This window comes from Poecilia reticulata, linkage group LG10, assembly GCF_000633615.1.
Source record: "Poecilia reticulata strain Guanapo linkage group LG10, Guppy_female_1.0+MT, whole genome shotgun sequence".
NCBI lineage: Eukaryota > Metazoa > Chordata > Actinopteri > Cyprinodontiformes > Poeciliidae > Poecilia > Poecilia reticulata.
In genome coordinates this window covers 17,244,701-17,265,542 of record NC_024340.1, presented here as the reverse complement: position 1 = coordinate 17,265,542, position 20,842 = coordinate 17,244,701, and the positions used below count along the sequence as shown (strand labels likewise).

General features: G+C 39.3%; 1 protein-coding gene across 7 annotated transcripts in view; it reads right to left on the bottom strand.

Annotated features, from left to right (window-relative positions):
- Positions 1-5,407: 5,407 nt before the first annotated feature.
- The window catches only part of pcdh19 (protocadherin 19), an 82,984-nt gene continuing 67,549 nt past the window's right edge, over positions 5,408-20,842 (bottom strand). For all 7 annotated transcript variants that reach the window (XM_008420593.2, XM_008420594.2, XM_008420595.2 and 4 more), the window contains exon 5: positions 5,408-8,059. In XM_008420593.2, coding sequence (XP_008418815.1) covers positions 7,500-8,059 — 560 coding nt within the window. In that variant the 3' untranslated portion in view covers positions 5,408-7,499. The remainder of the gene's footprint in view (positions 8,060-20,842) is intronic.

Below are 20,842 nucleotides of genomic sequence, written 5' to 3'. Positions count from 1 at the left end.
GATATTAGAGGCTGACTTTCACAATATACAAGATTATGCCATCTTAAAATAGATGTTTGGGTTGGCTTCTTTACATTTAACCAGTTGGCATTACATCATATTGTGAATTTGACTTCCATCCTTCAGGGTAATCCTTTGGATTTCCCTCTTAATTTTTTCACATATTGAAATCAGAACTTCATGGCATAGATTCAAAAAGTTATTCCAAACTTTCTTCAGAGAATTTCGCCCACATTGCCATTAAAGCGTCATAACGTTGATGCAGATTTGTCAGCAGGACATCCAGGATGATGTTCCAGCACATCCCAGAGTAAGATGAGCTTCATGTGCTGGAAGTAGGCCTCATTAGACAGAGGGCTACTATAGGCATTTACGTACATGGTATGGACCCATATTTAAATGATATTCATTAGACATTGAGGACCCTAATGCCAAAGTTGTTTTTGCCAGTTTATTCATGGCTTCTACTTGTTCAAGTCAAGCTAATTTGTCTGTGAACGTAACACCTGGTTGGGGCTCATGGACGGCGGTAGCTAGCTTAGAAACCGACATAAACCTCCTCTCTCCGGACATGTTGGTCAACTTACCGTCTCTGCCTGAATTCAAACCACATGATTTATATCACTATGTCAAAAATGGCATTTCCCCTTACACCAGAGCAGCATTAAAAACGTACAAAAAAACCCGAGTCTTTTTGCATACATGCTAGGCTATATGACGGCGGCATTCCCATGGTTACCAATTGATAGAAGCAAACATTCTCTATAATGGGATATTTTATATATTTCTAATAATACTTAGTTATAAAGTATATAAATGTTAGTCTTCTTACCTTGTAAAAAAAAAAGAGTTTGCTGCAAACACGCGATTACACCGTATACTGACATTATTGACGGCTGCTATCCATCGCGCTGCATCTTTCCTCATTAAAAGTTATAAAATTAAATGACAGGTCTGGTTTGCATCCCTCCCTGTTTGTGCAACCGACCTCGCAGCAACCTATGACCATTTATAAAGTGAAATAAACTAAATAGAAGCGACATTAGGCTACAGATGTTAGTTTTTAGGCTAGCTTTGAGTCGTCCGTCGCGGTGGAGAGGGAGGAGTTCTGGAGAGGGTGACGTCACGTGAAAAAGGTCACGACCCCATGCCATCACACCACCTCCACATCCTGCAGCTCACACTAATGCTAAACATGATGATGGTAGCATAGACTTTTCTTCAGTGGGACAGGAAGTCTCCAGACCAATCCTAGACATAAAAGATTTTCAATTGTCATTATGTTGCTGGAACATAATGAAATTTTAGTGGTGTCCTTGATGATAAGAAAAATTAAAAAACTGAAAGTAAAAAGGATGGATGAGAGAAAACATATTAACGTCTGCAAATGACCTGAGAATGGGGTGGAGATTCACCTTCCCACAGGACAAAAACCTTGAACATAAAGCCAGAGCTACAATGATTATGTCAAGGCATGTGTGTTTGGATGGTCAATGCTAAAATTTAATTGAGAATTTTCTTATCAGCTTAATTGTGGATGTGCAAGTACCCTCTTTGTCCAATTTAAGTGAGTCCCAAAGAAGAAGGATAAAAAAATAATAATTCTTTCTAGATGTGTAAAGCAGAGAAATTTTGTTTTAGGATGGACCCATGTCATGCATGTGACACTTCTTGCCTTTATGGTTCATTTTAATAAGGCATTACTTTGCATTGGCCACATACAATCCAATTAAGAGTTTTTGACTTGGATTGCAGAAACTTAAGAGGCTCAATAAGACTCAGAATGCAGAAATCATAAATCAGTTTCCAAATCATCTGAACACATTACAAATCAATCCATAATTATTAAAAAAAGAAAAGCTTAAAAAGCCAGATTCTTGTTTGAAGCCTTGCAGGAAGAAGCATCTTCCTGTGAGTGTTTGACAGTTCATCCTCACACTCGGTAGGTTTTACTGCCAGGAACCCAAGGTGCAGAAGAAGGTGTGAAGTCATTCATATTGTCCTGAGAACTGCCTCTGCCTTGGCGCTTTCTGCTCATCCACCCTCTCTGTCTCTTTTCTTTCCCTTATGGTGCTTGATTAGAGAAACAGTGGACGGTCTGTAGGTTTAGGCCAACAGCAGCTGCCCAAATTTTGACTCCAGGCTCAAAACAATGTTTTATTTTTTGAATACATCTTAATGATGATCAGGGAACTCTAACAGGATGCTATTGTTTTGGAAAATGCAAATTTAAAAGTGGAGAAATGATGTGAAATGTCCAACAAGTCTTTATAATAAATATTTTATAATAAGTCAATTAATTCATTAGTGCAGGTTTTAGCTCTAAAACTGTCATGTTGATGTGTTTGTATTAAATTTTAGCATTGTGGCAAAATGTTTTGGCCCAAGTGTGACATTTTCTTAGTGGAAAACTTGTTGTTCATCATTACATTAAATTTGTATTTTTGAAAGAATTTCTTCAATTAGCAGAAATGCTTCAAAAGTTATGTCATGCGAGTTGGTGGCCATAACATAAGCATGGCGTCTTTTTAATTACCATTATTTTTTACCATACAATCAAAGTTTAATAATGGAAAGACCAAGTCGAATCTGCCACATGTGAACAAATTAACTTAGAAAAATAGCCTAATTATGAATTTGGAGCATATAGAATCGGCTAGCATGTGAAAAACAACTGCAATGTTTTGGTTTGTTTTTTCTCAAAATCTCAGTTTTGTGGTTTTAAACTTCATCTTTTAAATAACATTTTCTGCATCAGAGTAAAAGAGGCATTATATGAACATCAAATGTTTAGTTGAATACATAAAATTTAAATAAAGCACATTGAATTTTTAGCATTGTGTCATATTACAACCACAAAGAGCATCAAATTGATCAAACATATTTTTCTTTCCTAATCATTTATCCTCAAGATTATGTGATATCACATTTTAAACAATTATGTCAGAGATAAAAACAAAAGGCTTGACATGTTTATTAGCAGTTTTGTTTTACAGGGTGAGTAAGCTTTTAAGACGAGCATTATGTTGAAGCTGTAGTTTTTCTCTTTGTTCGCCTCAGATATTAATCATTCCTCTTCCTCAGTGGAAATACCACAACCAGCCCACTCCAAGCAAACAGTGAGAGAAAACTGTCTCCAAGGGAAAAATTCATGGCCGGCTTGAAGCAGCTTCAGCAGAACCTTTTTATTTTATTTTTCTTTATGACAGCAATAAATAAGCTACCATCCTGTGTGTTTTTTGTTTTTTGTTTTGTTTCTTGAAACATTAATTCTCACCTCATATTTTAGACTGTATACAATATTGCTTCAAGTCTATAAATAATCTGGACACACTCATACTCGCATCCCACATTTATTTTATTGATTTTTCAAGATTAATATCTTCAGTTTCAGTGAACAATACACATAAATGTTGATCCTGTTAGGTCCTTGTATGGTTTGATTTTCCTTGTTTGTTTAAATGTATAAAGATCAAGCTGAACATGTAATTTTGTGTATTCTCTGTTTTGACTGTGTTCTCTCATTTGTTGTTTGTGAAGCAGTAACCTGTTCTAAAAATGAACTTTTTTCAGATGAATAATCTTTCAGTGTAGGTAGACCATAATAAACTAGGCTGCAGTGAAACCTAAAGAGTGAACATGCTTTTTTTGATTCATTATGCAGATGGATGTGTTTTAAACACTGCCTTTTTTTAGTTTAAATGAATGTGGCTTTCAGTTTTTGAAAACCTAAAGTTCTAAAAAATATATTTTCTTAGGAAATTCAAAAATGTTACATAAGAGCAATGAAAAATATATGTTTAATACAGAAATGTAATGCTATGACATATACACGTAATGGGAAGATTGCTAAGTTAACAGTCCACCCTCCTAAAATGGGATTTTGGTAATAAAAACCCTTTTCTAAAAATCGATCTGATCCCGTATTGTGTGTTTCCTTTTCTTTGTTTCCTGTGTTTCAAATTCACTATTGTTCAAAGATTTTAGAACCTCCCAGATTTTCCATTTTTATTCCATTAATGTAAATATTGAACTAGTGGTTAGCAAATAATGCACATTTCAGAATAATAAAAATGTTCTTTTTCAAGGAACTAGAAATGAACAACTAAAAGTTTCTACAACAACTTAGGTTGATCCAAATTTGAAAAGCTGTTCCTACAGGTTCCCATGTCATCTTGATTATCGACAGCTTCCTCTTGTTCATAGGAAACACCTGCTGAAAGAATGGAAAAACACCATTGTAGTATACCCTCTAAAAGCATTATTTTAACAGTATTGCACTGCAAAAGGCATAGTGCTGCAATAAACTGTGATGAAAAAGATAATTAAAAAACAAAGAGTGATAATAAATAAAAATAGGCTTTTCTGACAGAAATTGTGAAGAAAGTCAGAGTGTCAGTGAGAACAGCTCTCCCTTCCTTAACAACTGGGACTCAGAAACTCGAAGAATCTGACAGGAAGATGCTTGAAGAGCCAAGAACTTATGAAAAAGGCGTCTCATGGGACAAAAGCTTCAAGCACAACTTAATACTGGCTGTAGTAAGCAAGTCTTAATCTTAACTGCAGAGAGAAGACTTTAAAGTGCAGCAAGAAAGATACTGCTAAGATATCAGAAGAAGAGAAAAAGGATTTCCTGGACCCTGAAACATGACCCAAGGGGTTACTGATGATAAAAAGAAGGTGTTATGGATCTTAGAATCAATTATTTCAATCTTTAGTTTGTCAAAAATTATTTTTGTAGAGTCCAGCAGGGCTTTTTAAAAACCTAGTCCTCAAGGCACACTGCCTTGCATGTTTTAGGTGTTTTCCTGCTTCAACACACCTGATTTCATTTGATGGATAATTAACAAGCTTTTTGCTGAGCTGCATTCATTTGAATCAGGTGTGTTAATCCCTGGCATGCAACTAGTTAGTCAGTAGATTAATTTTACGTTGAGATCATTACCAGTGGCTTACGTTTGTGCTTCCTGAAGAAAAAGCTTGACACCGTGACCAGCAACGTCTCTTAATATTACCTTCACTGAGCTGACTGGGATGAACTGACAAGACAAGTGAAAGCAAAGCACCGATCAAGTGGGAAAACATATGGGAACTTTTGCAAACACCAATGAGTGCATTCAGCTTCTAATTTGAATTTATTGTGTGTCACTTGTACATTTGTGCAATGAGATTAAAATCAGCTCCAAACCAGCGCAAACAATGTAGGACATGTTGAGCTGCTTGAATTTAAATAAAAAAACTGGACGACCAGATGTACTGCTGTGTTTCAAATGAATCTCATATACAAGTTGAACTAAACTACAATTTTTTTGAGGTTCGAATTTTATTGGCATGTACCTCGATGCATGATTTTAGTTTAACTAGCATCATTTCATCAGGTCAAGTAAAGACAAGAAAACAATGCAGAGCACATTTAATAGTTTAATTATAAGCTGCTGTATACATTCAGTGATTATTCCGATTTTTATGTTGCCAGAAGCATGGGTGAGACCAGCAAAACATTCAGCCACAGGATCTAGTGTGTTGTATGCATTCTGTCCATTTCCATTCATCGACTTCCACATTGTACAAACTACTGTGCACTGCAAAGAAACATTAAAGCCACACTGCTGGCGTGCAGCGTGGGTCTTCCAGGACCTTTGCTGGTTCAGACATGATTCCACCCAGTCTGTTGTGTGGTGCTCATAGGAGGGGAGAGCCCTGTGTCTACCACTCGCTGCCGTCTCTACCTCATCTTGGAGATCAGCTGAACACAGATGGCACATGGTGACAGCAGTGCTGAGTAAAGCAAGTCTGCATGTCAGGAGCTCATTTGAACTCAAGTCCAGCCTTACAAGCTGGAGCTAAAGGTGTGAAACTGCAACAGCTTTCTCCTCCTGAGATGCTAAGGATAAGCAACATCCTGCAGTCAGCACAGTTGGGTTTACATCTTTTTTTTTTTTTTTTGGTTTCTTTTGCTATCTCACTCTAAGCTCGTCGAACGGACACACTAATGTTGGTGCTGAGATTGCTTTTTTTCTTCTTTTTTTTTGTCTTTTTTTCCACATTTTCTAGTAGCCCACACAGAAACTGGATGGCACAAGAACTGACCAATAAGAAACTCTTTACAACAAGGTAGACTGCAAGTCAACGGTTGCCAGGGATCACACATTAAGCAAAACAAAACCAAAAAAATCCAATTTCATAAAAAAGAAAAAAAGAAAAATCAAGATCCATATAAAAGCAAAAGACAAATGAACAAAAAGCAAGTTAATTTCAAGTATAACTTACTCATAAAATAACTACACAGCATTAAATATTCTCATTATACATTTTAAATTATTTATAAAATATATTTTGGCATATATGTTTTTTTATGTTATTTTCGTGTTTGTGTAACAAACGCTACCGTAGCTTCAGTTGAACACCAATGTTTATTCGATTTTTTTTTCCTTTTGAAACAAAACATTAAAGGGATTGTCACATAACAACAGGTTATTAAAAATGATAATAGTAAACCCTATACAGAGTTCCACATAGCAAGACATGAGTGACGATCCCTTCTATCCTAGCCCCATAGTCAAAAGTCAAAAAAAGTACAAGACCAAAAGCACAAAGCTCTAATTTGTGCTCCACTGGCTACAATCAAGGTTGGGCACAGGAGATTTCAAAAGCATTAAAGTCTTTAATTTGTTCATACAACTTGTTCTGAACACAAAGATCGGTCTGTCCCACTTCCAGCGTTCAGAGAGGCTTGGCAGATAGCAGGAGTTCATTTTGCTCCTTCCGTGATAAAATATAAATACTTTAAAGACCTCACAGTCTGATGATACCAGGTTGTCCTCAGGGGGAAAAGCAGAAGTTTTCTCCTATCAGCCAGGCAGAAGACAAACGAGACCGAGAGGACTCTTGATCCTGCTCCTGAACGCACCACGAAGGAGCCAATGAGCAACGTGTGTTTGGGTGAATCCTGCGCGTGTGTCTGTGGTTGTTTATTACAGTGTCAGAGCTCACTATACAAAGGAACAAGGAGCGATTTTAGCAGCTAAAACACACTGCAAAACCAAAGAAGGCAAATGTCATTTTAGTCATACAAAAGTAGTTCAAAAGGCATAACTGTACGTAGGAATTGGCACCTCATGCGTCTGAACATGTAGTGTCCTGCTTTGGCTCGAGGGCTGGAGGAGCTCCACTGGCCGCGTCCATGCAGTCAACAGTAACCTGCCTGTTTACTTAATGCAGACTGAAAGAAAAACCGAACAAAAGCAAACGAGGAAAAAGTACTGCGACTACGACAAAGCCACATCCACTACCTGGGCTTGAGCACACAACTAGCTGCAGCAGACTACAGTTCATCATCAGCAGCCCAAGCTGGTTCTGGAGTTTTGGATTCTGCAAATGGGTGTGTCTCTACACTTCCACAGCCTGGCTGTGTACACACAGCTACCGTGGGGTAAATATATATATGTGAGTTTACACTGTATATGTGTGTGCGTGTTGGAGTGTCGCCAAGAAGCTTGCTAAAGCACAATGTCCTTGAGGCGCTTGCTGCTGGGGGACTCCTTGTCTCGGCCGTCGTGCAGGAGCGTGTTGATCTCCCTGACGGCCGGCTCGCTGTCCTTCCCCTCAGGCTGCCGCAGCAGGCTGTGGTTTGCGATCCGCTCTGCGTCACGACATTTCAGTGTATTGTAGGAAGATGACGCCTTGGACATCGGGCTCTTCAGGTGCACGGGGGAGGTGATGGGGCTGGCGGCCTCACGCCCGTTGCCGGCTTCGCGAATTGCCCCTCCGTTGGCCTTGGGGCTGCACACCTGAGACTCCTGAGTCCGCTTTCCCTTCAACTCTCCCCGTTCAACATCCTCTGGCCCATCCTTGCCAAAGGTGGCAAAAGTCCTCTTGATAGTGCCGTCCTCGTAGTGCGGCACGTCCACCGTGGTGGCCTCGATGGACAAAGCGATGACGTTGCGAGCGTGCTCGGGTGACTTGGCGCGTGCTGGGACCGAAACCCGAGGCATCCAGCAGCGGTCAGAGTGGCCCAGTATGCGGCACTCGTCCTGGCAGTGGAAGCCCTCTCCGGGATCTGCAGACAAAGAAAAAAAGTTTCCTAGATTAGTTTAAATTTAAACCACAAATTTTATTTGTGACCATTTGGGCTGGGAAATAAATCAGTAACATGCATCGCAATAAACACTTGATCAATGTCAGTAGATAATACAACCATATTCAATAATTTCACTGAACTCCGATCAATAACCAAACAGCATTCTGGGAAATGTAGGCTGATGAAAAGCTTTAGCCGCTCAATCTCTCACTGCCAGCTAAGCAAGGTTGGTGGCATCAACTCACTCACTCACTCTTCAGTTACCTAGCAACTGACTCTGGTTACCTAGCAACAACCTGTTGAGTGACTCGCACAGCAGCAGTTTCATATTTCATAATTGCTCAAAAATAAAAACACGAGTGAAATGAAAGGAGAAAATGAGTACAACAGCTTGAGAGGAAATTGTGGATGAAACAGAAAAGGTCACATCACCAGTTTGGCTGTACTTCAGATATTTGAAACAAAAAAATAGTCAATGATTATCAATATTGACAGATATGAAACCCTTGTATTGTGATATGTTTGTCAGACATATCATCCAGCCGTAGGGATTAATGACAGAAATCATTTGTTCGTGTCAAATCAGCCATTAAACAACTTAAAGAAAAAGCGATGAACAAGATAGGAAGAGTTTTTGAAGATGATTTGGCTTCATTCAGCAGGAAACAACATTAGACCCCCATCTCTCCCAACAACCACTGGCTAATCTAAGGCAAGTTAACTTTTAACTGGATATGTACTGTCTCCAGAATGGTCTGTGTAACTGCACTGTTTGTGTTCAACTTTAGCTTGGAACATGCTTTTTTTTTTTTAAAACATATTTTAATAGAAGAAGAATAAGATTGATACCCAAAGTGATTTTAGGCTGTTAAATTTCTACCATGTACATCAACTTCAAGATGCAGTCTCTCTCACACTCCTCCCAATCATAAACTAGATGTTTGAGGCACATCTAATGTACCAATTAAACCATGTATTGATAAATCAAAAGTCCATTTGGAGCTGTTGCGTAATTGGGTTTTCACTACCAAACGACAGATAAAAGGCAGGTTTAAACAGTGCAATCAGATATCCCAGAGAAAGACACCAGACGAGTTGCGGCGTTGCTGCCTGGTTCATATCTCTTCCTCCCTCTCTGTCTCTGTCATCTGGCGCCGAGTTATAAATATGTAATGATGTTTAACGCTGGAGCAGGGGGATAAAAAGCAGATTAGTCTGACTCTGTAAGGCTGTGCTGCACTTTGTTGTTGGTGGGAGAACTTTCAAGAACATTTTGGCATCATTGGTGATGACAAAAAGATGCTATGATCACTCATTTAAATTTAAATGCTGTTTTTCCTCAAAACCAGTGAAAAATTTGTTTGATACATAAAATAAAAACATATTTGATGTGAGGTAAAAAGAGCATCAAAAAGCGCTTAAAAAATGTTTGACTTAAAGTATTAAAGTTCATTTTTAAAATCTCTCGTTGCAGCTGTAGCATGTTTCTCCTCCAGCTCAAGGTCTAAAAATGAACCTGCTGCACGAGCACACGTGAGATATTTCTGTGCTCCCTACTGCTTGTTTCACTCCAAGCAGCAGCCATCCACCGTTCCAGAAGCACGAAATGACAAAAAAAGAAAAAAAAAGGAATTGTGAGAGAGGGATTGAGATCGACCCAAATGCATATGCTTACATCTGGCAATCCCAGCTTGAAAGATCACCTAATTAAAATCACTAATGATCTGTTTTATTTTTTTCCCCCCCTTCTTTTTCACACTCGCGAGAGGCACCTCTGCTAAGGCCCTGGGGATCGATATTTAAAGATCGGAGACAGGCTTTTCAGGGGCAGATGTGTCAGCGCTGTCTCTCATAAAGTATAATCTGATGGCGCTGACAGATAACACGGAAACTAAATGCCTGAATGAAGTGAGTAAAAGGGATCAAAGGCTATCTGAGCCCAAATATGTGGGAGTTGAATTATGGGCAGAAAATATGAGCACAGGCACCAAGAATGCAGGCCGCGAGTGACTGATACAACGGCACGACATTTCTTTGATGATTTCAGCCTAAATTTGGACACTGGGAAGCATTTATGAACATTTAATGGCTTTGAAAAAACCTCAGGTGAACATGTAATCCACTGACTGGTTTCAACGTGTCTCAAAATTACAAAATGTACCAAGAAACTGCCAGAATGACCAGAGTTTTCCTCATTTTTACGGCTCATGCAGTCATGCATTGTTGCTGCTCCCAACTTGCTGCTGTGCATTCCCAGAATCAAAAATGTCTTTTTTTTTCCTGTCACATCATTTCCTACGATCTCTCGGACGTTCAGTGAGGTTCCAGATGAAGTGCAGAAGTGACTCGAGTTTCCTCCATCGTTCCGTAGCATTTGATAATGCAGCGTTGCCCCTCCCCAACCTGTTGCTTTGTGGAGCCGTGTAACTGTATGATGTTTTTTCCCCCCGTTGACCATTCCTAACATTAAAAAGTAGCTTTTAATGACACACCAGAGAATATTCTGGGGTGACGGGAACATTTTACAGCTTTATGGAGCACAGTCTAGAGTTGCCCCTCCCCTACCTGTTTCTGTGCACCACCAACCAGTTTGCTGAAAGAAGGCTCCTTTAACTTCCTGTTGCTTACATGTTAGCATAGGAAAGGAAACATTATGATGTTGACTGAGACTGTCATATTTGATCAAATATGAGATGTCATATGCATTATTACAGCATATAATCTGCAGTAATAATGTTGAAATAACATTATTACAGCATAAATAATAAGTCTGTTTGAGTACTGTATCAGGAGAAATGAATAATTGTTGCTCTCCTTTTGTTTTTTTAAATAAAAACAGATCACCCTCGTTATACCATAAACTTATTCTGGTTTTCCTAACGTCGTCATCTACTGATAACTTTAAAATGTTTGAAGAAAATATTAACTTTAGTTAATATACTGCCATAAGGACCTGTGGAAAGCATATGAAATAATTTTATGCGGCAAAACATAACAAAAGAGGAAAGAGTATTTTTCTCTTCCTGGTATTATAGCTGGTGTATAAGTTCCTATAAATCCACACTGATTGAACTGACAAACTGCAAAGGCAGCAATCAAGCAGACAAAAGCTATTAAGCCGGGGATTTCTTTTTTTTTTCTTTCTTTTATAAGATATGCAATCAGTATGTAACAATGCAATCACAGGAAAAAGTCTTTACAAGGTACCACAAACATAATGAATGGTGATGACTGAAAAATAAACACATCGCTTAAGGCTATATGGTACAGAAAAACAGCCCCTTTTTAAGCAATTTTCATCTCCCTCTGCTTCCTGCAGGTCTTTTGTTACGGCTTTCTGAGCGACAGGTTTTTGAATGCATCCACAGACAATAGAGGAACAATAAGAAGTCACATTTTTGATCATTACACTAACATATAGTTACCATTTCTGTGCTCACTCCTGTACGTAATTTGATTTTACACATGTAGGAATGTGAAAATTCCTGTAAAATCTTGTTTGACGTGTTTGATAAAGCAGATCTTTTTCTCCACTGATTAAAAATTTACAAGCATCCTGGTAATGAATGCAATTTCCTCTAAACACTTTGGCTTATTTCTATAGCCCAAAGCATCCTCTGGGGCATGAAAAGCCTTAAGGCACAAAGAAATATACACAAGTTGCATGGTTGCTACTTAGCTGCGCTTGCATATGCAGTGAAAGCCATTTTCTCTCTTTCCTTTAGGGGTCTATCAGAGAGCAACTGGGTTGTAAATGACATTGTTATGGAAGCCAAGTGCTATTAACACTCACACATCCTGCCTGTGCTCGGAGCTTCATAAAACGCAGATGTTGCTCTGAAAGATCCACAAAACACTGAGAGAAAATTTAAATAAAAAAAAGTGACAGGCCATCGACCTCTGACAAAGCATAATCTCTTCCTATTTGAAATAAAACGAGGCGACTGTAATGGAAAGAGATGAATTAGGGGCTCTTACAGCAGCGCGAGTACAGAATAGGAGGCTGTGAAGGCACCTCCTGCTGAGAATGTGTATTCAAAGTCATCAGGAAAAGTCAGGAAATAGGGTTGCCAATCAGTGCAAGGAGCAGATTTAAAGCAGACGCACAAAGCAGGATGTTGTTGGGAACATTTCCGTTTGCAGATTTAATACCTATTAATTACTAAGTGACTTTCACTGAAGGGCGGAGGTTGCTTGTCTTTTGTTTTACATGATTGAAGCACTTAAACTACAATGCATTCTACTGGAAATGCAGCCTAAAAAGATCCTTGTCTGCCCACCGCTGCCTTTGGCTCAGGCATACTGTGCTTTAATACAGATTTCAGGTCAAAGGGCCGCTACGCTCTTGGGAGAACTTCCACAGCATGGGAATCTAATAAATAATGCCACTTCAAATGCCCAATACAAATCCCCCGGCAGCGCTGCTGTCCTTGTTTTTCTGTTTGCAGTTACCTGGAAAAACATCCCTTTGCGTCACCACGGGGAGAAAATCTACACATTCTGAGTCATTTTATCTTAAATGTGCAGCCTGCGACGGCAGATTCAGCCCTGACTCATTCTCTTGATCAGTTAAAGGCATCTGAACTTCAAGTTACAGATCTTTAGCTTCACTGTGGGAATCCCACAACCTGACTAGCTCATTGCTCACTTTACTCTGGTGTACTAGATATAATGATCCCTTCATATTATATGCCTACAGGCACTATTTTTTGTTGCTAATGTAGCAAAAAACGAGGAATCAGCAAAAGACTTAAACCCTCTGACACAAAAGCAAAGAGATGTGCTCCGTGTAAAACTCCTCCAGCTTTCGCCAGCTATTTTTCGTCCTTTTTGGCTCACACATGGAGCCTCTCTTGGAAAACACAGGCGCTTATCGCTCCAAAAGTAAGTGTTGCAGCTTCCACCTGTATGTAGCACCTCGTAATATTAAAACATCACAATGTGCCTTGTGAAGCACTGTGTAGTTGCTATTTTCGTCCAGGCAGTTATTACAAGCCCCAGATTTAAAGGAATGTGCTCTAGATGATTTTGTCCTTTTTTTTATACAATTGATGTCATTTCTTACCTTCCTTGTTTTCATTTTACATTAAAAGATAACTTGCACATTGTGAAGTAGTAGTGTATTTTTCTTCGAAGTTAAGTATTTTTATATATTACACAAATAATTTTTAACATGTTTAAAAATGCTTAATTCATTCACGTGTATAATTTAGAATAATTTAATGTGCACCAAGGTCCATTGACTGTAGTTTTGAAGCTTAATTATGGTTAGCTACTTTATACTGTTAAATACTATTCATTGGAGTCATAATGCCTCATTTCACTTTACTACTCAAAGTGAGTATGAAACCTGGTCAGTATGAATTACAAAATGTTTGATACCAATCGTTTTACAATAGCTTTGTAAAAAATTCTATAGATATAAAGCTTCAAAGTGTTGAAATGACTCGTTTTAAGCTGGATTCCCTGTTTAATATTATTTTAAAGGAAGGCAGAATGTACTCTTGTCTGATGAAGAGTACACATTTACCTAGACACTGAAGGCAAAAGTGGAAAATAAATGGTACCACGTTGACAGACAAAATAAACAACTTGTAAAAAATACAAATGGCTAACCATTAGCCAGCTAGCACTAGCTTAGCTTGTAATTTAGTCCAGATAGATATTTTTAAACTGGAATTCATAAAAACATTATTCTAGCAGTCAAAACAAAAAAGGAAAAATTTTAGAAACTTTAGGAAACTTTTCAGACCCAGCATAAAACCCACAAAAAGCAGATTAATGAAAACCTGACTGGAATCTACATGAGTAACAGATTCTTTAAAATGAAGTTTGTTATTCTGGGTCCTCTAGCGTAAAAAAAAGAAAAACAAACATACAAGACAGTGTGAAATAGATTACAAATGATTTTAAAGCATTTCAAGAACACTGCAGCTGGCTAACTCTTAGCCAGTAACAACTGGCAGCAAAGGCACCTGAACTGTAGCTGTAGCGCTCTACTTCAACGTCTAAAATATTTATAGAGGTAAACCTAAACCTGATTGCTTAACGCCGAGCAGCGGTTCTTCAAAGCCCAGTTTGAGATTTATGAAATATGTATAATTCTTTGCAGTAACACACAATAAATGGTTTATTTTTTGTGCTTTTTTGGTATTAGGATCTAGATAAGATAAAAATCGTAGCAGACTGACTCGTCAAACTTGGACTGAATTAATCTACATTTATTATAGACTCTAAAAATTCACTTATAAAAACAAAAAAAGTGGTTTATAAACAAGAAAGTGGTTTTGGGAGCTCGATCTCATGTATCATATCAGCAGCTGGATGCTTTGTTACACCTCAGTATGTAGCCGTGAAAATTAAGAGTAATGGAGGACGGGAGGCAGGACTGAATTCTCCTGGAGTCAGATTCGAGTGGCAAAATCTTAATTTTAGATGAACCACAAGCCCACAAGTATGTGCAGCGTGACACAATTCAGTCAGTTCGGCTTTAAAGCCAATGAACTCCAAAAAGAATGTGGAGCAGCTATCTGGTATGATAAATTATTTGACAAAGAATATCAGCAACTTTTGTCCTTCGCTACTTTTCTCTTTATGCTGACATTTATGCTGAAGCAACAAATGTCCCAATTCTGTTAGTCATGAAAACAGATATCCGTGCACAGACAGCCAGACATTTTAGCGATGCAGATGTTACAAAAGGAAATAATTTGGAGCACTTTAAAGCAGATACACGATTCCTGTGGCCTACACCGACTTTACACATTCTCTTTGATTTCCTGTTGTTTGCACATTGTCTTTGATAGTGAACCCCATTAAAATGCTGTGACAAAGCCATCACACAGAGCCTGTATAGTCAAGGAAGACAGTTATTAAGCTCTGCTGACTAAAAGAGCAAACAGCGACTCTGTCATTGCTCTCTGGCCTTTTTTTTCTTTTTTCATCATAGTAGCATGTGGCATATTTTAAATGCAAAAGAGCTGCACCTTAGGAAAAGCAAAGTAGAACCTCTGACGATGCTGTTTATAAGTTTCTATTTCCCACAGAGACTTTCCCTGCTTTTCTGCTCTCATCACCGTATTCGTGAGCGTCTCTGACACCGAGATGACTGTTTTCTAATTGCTCTCCATATTAATTTTCCATCCTAGCAGTCACATGGCAAAGATTGATTAAATCTAAATTGTTGCTACAGTGTCTTGATGGAGCCTGTGATGCAGATGCTGATGAAAGTCTCAGAGTGGAGGAGAAAAATCTGATAATATAGCGGCAGCGGCGGCTCAGAGGGCGACTCTCTCTGTGGCCGGTTTGCGCTCGAGACGTAACAGGCTGGGTCCCGTCTGATCTTTACACCGCGAACGGAGCTCAACATCCAGCGTGTCCTGTCTGAGGACAGTTCTACGGCCAGCTGAGGCTGAAGCTCGGCCAAGCAGCCTCCTACACTACTCACGAGGGAGAGTCCAAGCTCTGCTGTCATCCCAGCCAGCCAATTCAGTCTGCAGGCCATAAATCAGCCTGGAGGCTTGGCTCCTTCGGGAGCAGCAAGATGGAGTGTGATGGTCTTGTTTTTACAAACAGTAGAGGGGCACCCTTACTGCGCCACGTAAGCCATCATTCTCTGCACAGCGTCGAGTCCTTTCCTTCTCCCTACAGCATCTGGCTCAGCCACATCAAGCTCGCCCCCCTAAAAAAAACCCCAGATTCATCCCTCACCGCTCCCTGCACAAGGCCATCTTTTATGCCTCTCCTCCTTCTGTCCTCCTCTCCCATCTAACCAGTACTGCCAGATCACGTATACTGAGGTAATTAAATGAACCCCTCACATAAAAAGAAAATCACTCTCTCTGCTTTTTTTCCTACCTGACCAGAATTCCTTACGTTTTTTTTTTTTAAAGTCAAACAGTAAGTGCTGAGAATATCAGACACAGGAAGCGATCGAGAGAGTCACTGATGTATCAGCTGGTGACTGGTAAGGGACGGTTTTATGCTGGTCACACCCTGAACCAGATCAGCCAAAATTAGATTGGTAAATATGGGATCAACTACGCCTAACAGCCAACAAGTCGTGCTGATGAGACTCTTTGATGTGGAAGTTGATGCTGAGAGAAGACTCAGATATTTTCAATGTCAGTAATAGAATCATGTCAGGTCCAGACATGCAGATAAATCACACAGTGATCAGCTAATCGTATGCTTGATGACAGCGATCAGCTGTCAAAATCTGAGTTTTTTCCCATAAGTGAATGTATCATCACTAAGCACAAAAACTAGAAGGGAAGTTGCATTTCTGTGAAGACGTCTGTTGTAAACCAAGATCCTTTACATTTTTTAACAGTTTTTTTTATGTACTAGTAGCTTTAAATGTAGGTTTTAGCTAACTGAATAAATATGTTGAAGTACACGCTATGGTATATTGTTTTGTTGGCAAGAAATGCTGGAAGCTATTTTGATGATTAGGGGAATTTATGAGTACATTTTTTATAACCTGTTGATTTTGATTAGAGCTGATCACAGGGATCACAGGGATCAGTTCCAATCCCTGTGACTGGAGCTGCATCTCTATCAGTGAAATCCTGTTTGACTGCAGTACTGCCCTCTAACACACAGGGTTTGACATCCCCCGTGTTCTATAGATTATTATAAATAAAACGCTGCTTCACACTCCTTTATAGTTAATAAAAAATCTGGAGACATCTGACAGTAAATTACTGGCCAACACGAGTATTGATTTTTAATCGATTGTGCAGAAAAACATATTTTTGACGTGCAAAACACGTTTGTGAGTTGTCATCAGTATGATTTGAGTTGTATCCGTACAAATGCGTCCCATAACCTTTATTCTGTAGAGCATTATAACATTTCCTGTGGTTTACAGAGAGGTATCGTTCTGTCACTTGATCCTGTTTTGTTGTTTTATTTTATATTAAACATTTTATGAAAACAGTTACATTTTCAATTTCTCCAGAAAGTAAAAAAATTATAATTCGGCCACAAAATCTCTAATCGGTGAATCTCCAGGTATGCGTGCTTTGCAAGGTAAGGTCAGTCTCTTATTTCTATTCCTGGACCTCAGCAACAGTCAGAGAGTCAAGAACAAATTCACAGAATATCCAGGATCTTGGGGAAAAAAAAAAAAAAAAAATATCTTCGTCTTCTAGTACATCAATAAGAATTACAGGCCAGGAACAGTTCAAGCCAAATTATGAAAATATTTTCTTCCAATGCACGCTCCTCCCTCCTCCTGCTGCTCATCCATACAGCAGAGCCAGGGCATTGTGTAACAGCCTCCTGGTATAAAGAATGAATTTCCAAACTGGTGTTGACAAACAATGCACTAGCTTCTAAATTGGTACAAACAGCATCTGCTTAACAGCTGTGTAACAGCAGCGGGGAAAAAAAAAAAAAAAAAAAAGCAATCGCTCCGCTGTTTATAAATCACTATGTCATCGTAGAGCACTGCTCTGTTCAGGAGCAGGACCACTGGCCAATGGACTGCTTGATGTAGTGGAAACAATGCGAGCGGGTTGTCATGATGACATACGTGGGTGGGCTGGTTTCGGTGGCCTGGCAACAAATAGTCTTTTGCTGAGAGGATTCTCTCACCCTATTATGCCCTTCTGCAATGATTACTGGCTCCTAAGGGGTCACAGTGCCCCAGTCATACTTTCTAAGCCTGAAAAAGAGTCACCCTTGACTCATATCCTGGCTTACAAAACTCTTGGAGGAGAAAGGTTTGCCTTGATGTGATCCGTTGTTGTGCAGACCAGCCAATATTATAATTCATGCCCTTTTTCCCTACATTACATGAGCCAGTGGCCGTTTAACTCTCTCAACGGGCACTCTGAACTGGATTTAACCCAGGCAGGAAGGCGTAAACAGATAAGCCTGGATGCACAAGGCTAAACTGTGTTAAAGAGGAAGCAGAGAGGTTTTCTCAACACAGGCTTCGGCAGCGACACAATGCCCGTATGTGGCCGCCGAACACCAGAAAGCCTGTGGGGATGGCTGGTTTCATCTCAACCTGAAAAGAGCCCAACTGTTCGACCGTGCTGCCAATTCAACAACATGCAGAGATTTCGTAGAGAAAGTGACACACTTCCAGCAAGAATCCATTACTGGGCACAGAAATACTGGATCACGGCGGTCCAACAGCAGCACTGGGCCGTCCAGGTATCGAGATGTTGGTGTTTGTTTCTCTAGTTGTGAATATCAACACGACGCTTCCCTGATGTCTTCTTATTTCAGGAAGCTTTAGGACATTATTATATGTTTAAATGATCTAAATAGACTACCAGAACAAAATTTCTGGTTATTTATTTATTTTTTTTTACAAAACAACAATAAGTAGATGAATAAGTCTTTCAAGTGTCTTTGTGGAAAATCTGTAATTGCCACTCAATGCCCTTGCTGGTTCAGGACTTTATTTAGGACATCAGAGTGAAAGGGGAATGAAAACAAATGCAAACCACACTTTTTTTTTTTTTTTTTTTTTTTTTAGCAAAGTGGAAAACCATATGCTAGGCAAAGTACGAGATTCTCATGGCTTAATAGCCTTGAACTCAGAAAACCGAAAAGGAGCAATTATTCCTACTGCTACAATAATATAAAATTGCTAAACATTAGGAAAAGCATAGAATAAACACCCCCTAATCTTCTTAATAGTTTTAAAAGTGCCTATGGCTCAGAGTATTTAACCTACGTGCTATTTTGACAAGTTGATATTAGCTGGTTGCTCTGGGAACCAGCCTGCAGTCTTCGTCATACATTTGTGCTCATTTCAGCTGAATTAGTTTTTCTTGTAACCAACAGAAAACTCTATTTTTAGGAAGCTTTCTGTGTCCATACAGTTTGAAAAAACGTTTCATGCGTCCCAATAAAAGTCTTCAAACTGTAGCAAACGTAAATATGTAATGATAATGAGAGAAAAGGTAATTAACTGCAAATTGTTGGAATTGCTTTGATCTCCTTTTCCTTTTATACAGGTGATTTTACTGAAACAAGAAATCAGCTCAGCAGGTTTATGCTTGTAAACCGAATTATAGTGTTAGTCTATATAAGTACTGTGGAAAAAAAAAACAAAACTATTCACCGGTGTAATTCAGTGATGAATTTTATTGGATAAAATTCATCTTTTCGGCTGGAGTGTTTTAAAGAGACAATTATTTTAACTTGTGAAAGATGGAGGGAGAGGAAGAATGCAATTATAGTTCAAATTAAACCGAAACTCCAGCTCACCTTGTTCGCATAATTTGATCTGTTTCCAGTTAAAATAGGATTTTGTGGAGAGATATCTTGCAGGGTGGAATCTATTAAAAATATCCGAGGAAACATTAGATCATGCTACAGATTTGTTTGATAGGAGGTGTTTGCTCTAGCGTGGCATAATTGGTTGTGGCAAATTTCCAGACAAATTGCCTTTAAAACGAAATGCCCAACATATGGTTCTGGAAAATATATTTTCTGTGAAAATTAGAGATAACTTTTGGAAACATGTTGACCTTCATCTTGACCTTCACAACATTCAGTTTTGAAAGAACAATTATGCAAAGCAGAGTGTTTACAGTCTGCTCCTAAAATGCAGGCCTGCGTCCTGCTAGCATCTCTATGGTAGACCTGCCCACTCCGCTAAGCAAGCCAGCCAGACCGCCTGCTTCTGTCTGCCTGGCTTTCATTCATTCTGCAAAGCATCGACAGAGGACAACTTTAAATACACTGGAACAAATGCAGTATTTCTGTGTTTAAGCTTGACCGAGCTGGCGAGCTAATTTGCTCCTAAACCCTTGAGTCTGGGAGAAGCGAGGGGGCAGAAACAGACATTTAAATTACATCCATGAATGGGGCTGAGGGGGGAAGACGAAAGATATACGAGCGGCGATGGAAAAAAAAGAATAGACGAGATGGGTCGAAGATGGAAAAAAATGGATGGAAGGAAGGAAGGAAGGAACTTCTTCTTCTTGTGTTGTCAAAGCCTACAAAGAGACAATTGATCACAAAAACACTAAATAAACTACAACCAATTCTCAGCTCTTAACCTGAAAGCATCTCAGGTCAGTGATGGGGAAAAATGAAACAGACAATATTTGAACATCATTCGCACTGCGAGAATACCGTGCCTGGCTAACCATTAGCCGCTTACGCCACTGAAGTTTCCTTAATTCTCAGAGAAACCTATGTGGACAAAACTCAGATCACTTTTCTTGCTTCTAGGCACTTAGATATCCTTAAGCAACAGCTAGAGATGTAGTAAGACAGTGTTTTTCAACCACTGTTCCGCGGCACACTAGTGTGCCGTGAGTGATCGTCAGGTGTGCCGTGGAAATTATTCAATTTCACTACGGTACCGTATTTTCCGGACTAAAAGCTGCTACTTTTTTCCTTAACTTTGAACCATGCGGATTGTAGCCTGCTGTGGCTTTTCTGTGGATTTTTCTTCAACCACCAGGGGGCTCTCTAGCAGGAAGTGAATCATTAGAAGTCAAAATAGTAAATCAAAGAAGAACGGCTAATTTTCATTTAGAACAAGCACATGCTAGCAGCAGGCACGATGGAGAAATGTTTTCAAACTCATATCATGCAGCTTTTAAGTTGAGGGCTGTCGATCTGGCACTACAGGAGGGACATAGAGCCGCTGCAATTAAGCTCGGTGTGAACGAAACCATGGTTTGACTTTGGAGACGGAGTGCTGCGTCCGGCAGATTTATTAGAACGCCGCCCTCTGCGGGGTCCTAATGGAAAACCGAGAGCAGCTTCCAGTTTTTATTTTAT